Source organism: Rhyacophila brunnea, unplaced genomic scaffold, assembly GCF_057557595.1.
Source record: "Rhyacophila brunnea isolate RB1 unplaced genomic scaffold, BYU_Rbru_1.0 scaffold_4, whole genome shotgun sequence".
In the NCBI taxonomy this organism is placed as follows: Eukaryota; Metazoa; Arthropoda; class Insecta; order Trichoptera; family Rhyacophilidae; genus Rhyacophila; species Rhyacophila brunnea.
The window spans coordinates 32023366-32027061 of record NW_028233068.1 but is presented as its reverse complement, the minus strand read 5'-3'; the positions used below and the strand labels follow the sequence as shown (position 1 = coordinate 32027061).

The 3696-nt window shown below is 37.6% G+C and overlaps 1 protein-coding gene across 1 annotated transcript; it reads right to left on the bottom strand.

The window, feature by feature from the left end:
• Window positions 1-366: 366 nt before the first annotated feature.
• LOC147067270 (protein CFDP2-like) lies at window positions 367-783 on the bottom strand. Its single transcript, XM_085954984.1, has one exon. The coding sequence runs from the start codon at window positions 781-783 to the stop codon at window positions 367-369; it is 417 nt and encodes a 138-aa protein (XP_085811110.1).
• Between the last annotated feature and the right edge of the window lie 2913 nt (window positions 784-3696).

The window sequence follows — 3696 nt, the reverse complement described above, 5'->3', positions numbered from 1 at the left end:
TTATCCAAAATTTATTCATCCCTCAATTTTTCAGCTCTCCATTTAGTTCTTCTCTGGCCTTCTTTTTTCAGTATTAAGGAGATTTTTTGTTTTAATTTTGCTCTCACCAGGAAGTGATCAGAATCGCAATTGGCTTCTCTGCAGACGCGCACATCCTCCACTGTTGTCGCTCTTCTTTTTGATATAAGAATGTGATCATTCTATTTGGTTGCGTGTATTACTTCCAGGTATTTTCCAGGTTCCTTTGTGGATATTTTTATGTTTAAACCATGTACTACTAATTAATAAATTATTTGCAGCCGCTAAAAAGCATAGACGTTCACCATTATCGATTGTCGTTTGATGCAAACTGTGCTGCCCAGCTACTTATTTAAATGCTTCATCTTTTCCAACTTTTGCATTGAAGTCTCCCAAGATAATTAGAGCATCATGTGGGAAGACTTTTTCGGAGGCTCTCTGCAGATCTTCATAGAATCTATCCTTAATTTCCTCGGTCGCATCATCAGTTGGGGCATAAACGTTGATGAACGTAATATTGAAAAGTTTACCTTTCAGTTTAAGTTTACATAATCTCTCACTAATTGGCTCAAATCCTAGTACTGCCCTGCGGATATCAGAGCTGATTAAGAAACCAGTTCCATAGCGACCCTGCGTACCTGCAGATCCACTGTAATACAAAGTGTAGTTTCTCTTGTTTATGAAACCTGCGCCCTCCCATCTTATTTCCTGCAATACAGTCACGCTTATTTTATACTTATGCAATTCAATTGCAACCTCCTCCATCTTGCCCGGCTGCAACATAGTGCGTACGTTCCATGTGCCACATTGTGTATATAATCGTTTGTCCTTAATTCTTTGCTTGGGTCGTTGGTTTATGGGGAGTCCGGGGTTCGTAATCAGGGTTTTTTTTACCGTGTTGGGTGCTTAACCCTACGACGAACCCTCATCCTTTATCCGGGCTTGGGACCGGTCATAGCGTAGGTGGAGTCGTTCCCTATTACTATAGGCGGAGATTGTGACATGGTATGGCTTAGGTTTTTCCAGGCTTCTTTAAACGCAGTTATATAATCAGCATGACACGTTTTTTTTTATTTCTCAACCTCATTTCAATTACAGAGCGAATCGTTCAACCTCAATTTGAGTGTGGTCCTTCTCCTTTTTTTAATGTACATTGGTGATATTACGTGGCATTGCAATATTAATTTAATAAAGCATTGGTGAGTACTAAATTTTTTCCTGGTTTTTTTCCCTGCTCCATCACTATACAGAATAGCGGTTTTATAGTCGTCGTCGTCGTCGTCGTCGTCGTAGAAAGAGGCAGAAGAGGAAGAGTAAATTATTGACATATTATTACACTGGAAAGCTAATTTGCAGTAAGCCCACTTTCGACTTCAATCAAAACATTGCAAAGACCATCAATCGTTTTTGGTTGCAGAGAGTAAAATTATGAATGGCAAGTTTTGTTTTAAATTATGCGCTGGACACATAAGGCCATCCTCCCACGGCGCAACTTATGTCCGTCGGAACTGAAACTAAAATTCCAGCCAGTATCTAGCTAATGTATTTCAATGGCGGCTCGCTGACGGCGAGACTGAAATCTCTCGGCTTCAAAACGGTCGCGAAGAGATGCGACATGCTAGTCGCGCGGTCTCTTAGGCCATCCTCCCACGGCGCAACTGAAATCTGATGGAACTGGTTTGTGAAGGAACTCATAAACTGACCAATGTGATGCTTCGCACACGGCGCTACTGAAACCCAGTTGAAATAATAATCACATAACCTCAAACTATCAAACTGGACTGTCAGCTGTGTTGTACAAAAACTGACAATACGAGCGCTGCAGCGTTTACAATTATGTTATTTTAATTTTCCGATTAATATTTACTTTTCACGTCTCTGGTTGTTTTGGTTTTTACGATATGACGCTAGCGGCTTTACGAAGTGCTACCAATTTTGGTAATAAAATATGATTTTTCACCGAAATCTAATGATGTTGGTACTACTGTTTTACGGTGACTGGAAACTTCAGAGACCGCGCGACTAGCATGTCGCATCTCTTCGCGACCGTTTTGAAGCTGAGAGATTCCAGTCTCGCCGTCAGCGAGCCGCCATTGAAATACATTAGCTAGATACTGGCTGGAATTTTAGTTTCAGTTTCGACGGACATAAGTTGCGCCGTGGGAGGATGGCCTTATTACAGTTGCACAGGTTTTTATTAAAATTTTAGCATTAGCATTTGGACGCCCAAAAATTGCGGACCACAAGAAAACTTTCTGAGGACCACTGGTCTAAATTATACATTGGCATCATTAAATATACAACCAAGCCAGAGCTCGAAATAGACCGGAACGCACCGGAGCGCCGTTCCTGTTCGTGAAATTCTAAAAGATACCGTTCCGGCTCGTGGATTCTTTGATTCTTCGTGTTATTGAGATAATATTGCATGTAGGAATATAGTTCTTAAAGTTGTAAGAACTGATTCGTGAGAATATGTTAGGTTATTTATTAACGATTAGTCCTACAAGGTCTACAATATAATATAGGCTGTTCGGTTTTCAGATGTGCTCCAAATTCGTAATTATTTACCCTACCTAACCGAATTTTTTTTTATTTTTTTTTAAACGGTACATGTTCAAACACGCGCGTCAATATCATTTTACTTCCTACTTCAATTATAGTTTGTCAATTTATGGCTACGGCCGTATGTTGTAGCTTAACTACTGGGGAATGACAAAAGAAATGGCATATTTCAAAAAAACACTACCTTATTCTTAGGTCAATAATTATTATAAAGCAATCATTATTCATAAGATGTTTATCAAACTTGAATGGTCAAAGACATAGCTTATAATAAATATCTTTAAAATCATCTTTAAATGTGTTAATCTTGCCGATTTTTTGAATAATAAAATGCCTAATTCTTGTAAAATTTGGGATCACAGAGATTATCAATATAATTTTTTATCGTAATTATTTTACAAAAATTATCTCGAAATAAATTACACTAATAGTTTTATAAATGCGTTTAAAAATTAATAAATGTAAAAAATCTTAACACCACTGCACAGTTATGTACCGAAATATGACTATATTCTAAAACATTAGAGCGAGAGGTTTAAAAGAATACTATTTTATGTAACAAAAATACTTTATGCAGTCATCAAATGTTTAAAATAACTATAAAGGATAATAAGGCTTCAAAATTATATAATTAGATTATCTACAACGTTTAAGGAGTGTCCAGGATCATGGTTTGAAAATACAATAAAAACTCAATTTTGACCTACGACGAGCACGTGGGCCGTTAAACTCATTATTTCGTTCTTCCAGTCAGCTTTGAACGTAATATTAGATTGATTAAGGGCATTAAGGCGAGATATAGGTACCTAGGTACCTAACTTGCCGACAACACCGAGTTGAGTCTTTATTTTAATTGAGGCTTTTCAGCGATTAGGAATGCAGTATATGTATGAATAGAATAGTTACCTAAATTATAATAATACTTATATTATAAGTACCCACATATAATTTGATTTTTTACGGCGTATTGAAAACCTGTGTTATTAAAAATCTATAAACCTTATAGAGATAGGTACCTATCTTCTTCTTATTGTGCCATCCCCTAGCGGAGGTCGACCACCATCAAGGCGATCTTATCTTTGTCGTCTGCTACCCGGAACAGTTCGGTGGAGCTGC

What these genes read in the sequence shown, in the direction of transcription:
- LOC147067270 (XM_085954984.1), bottom strand. Translation starts at nt 783, where the DNA reads ATGGAGGAGGTTGCAATTGAATTGCATAAGTATAAAATAAGCGTGACT.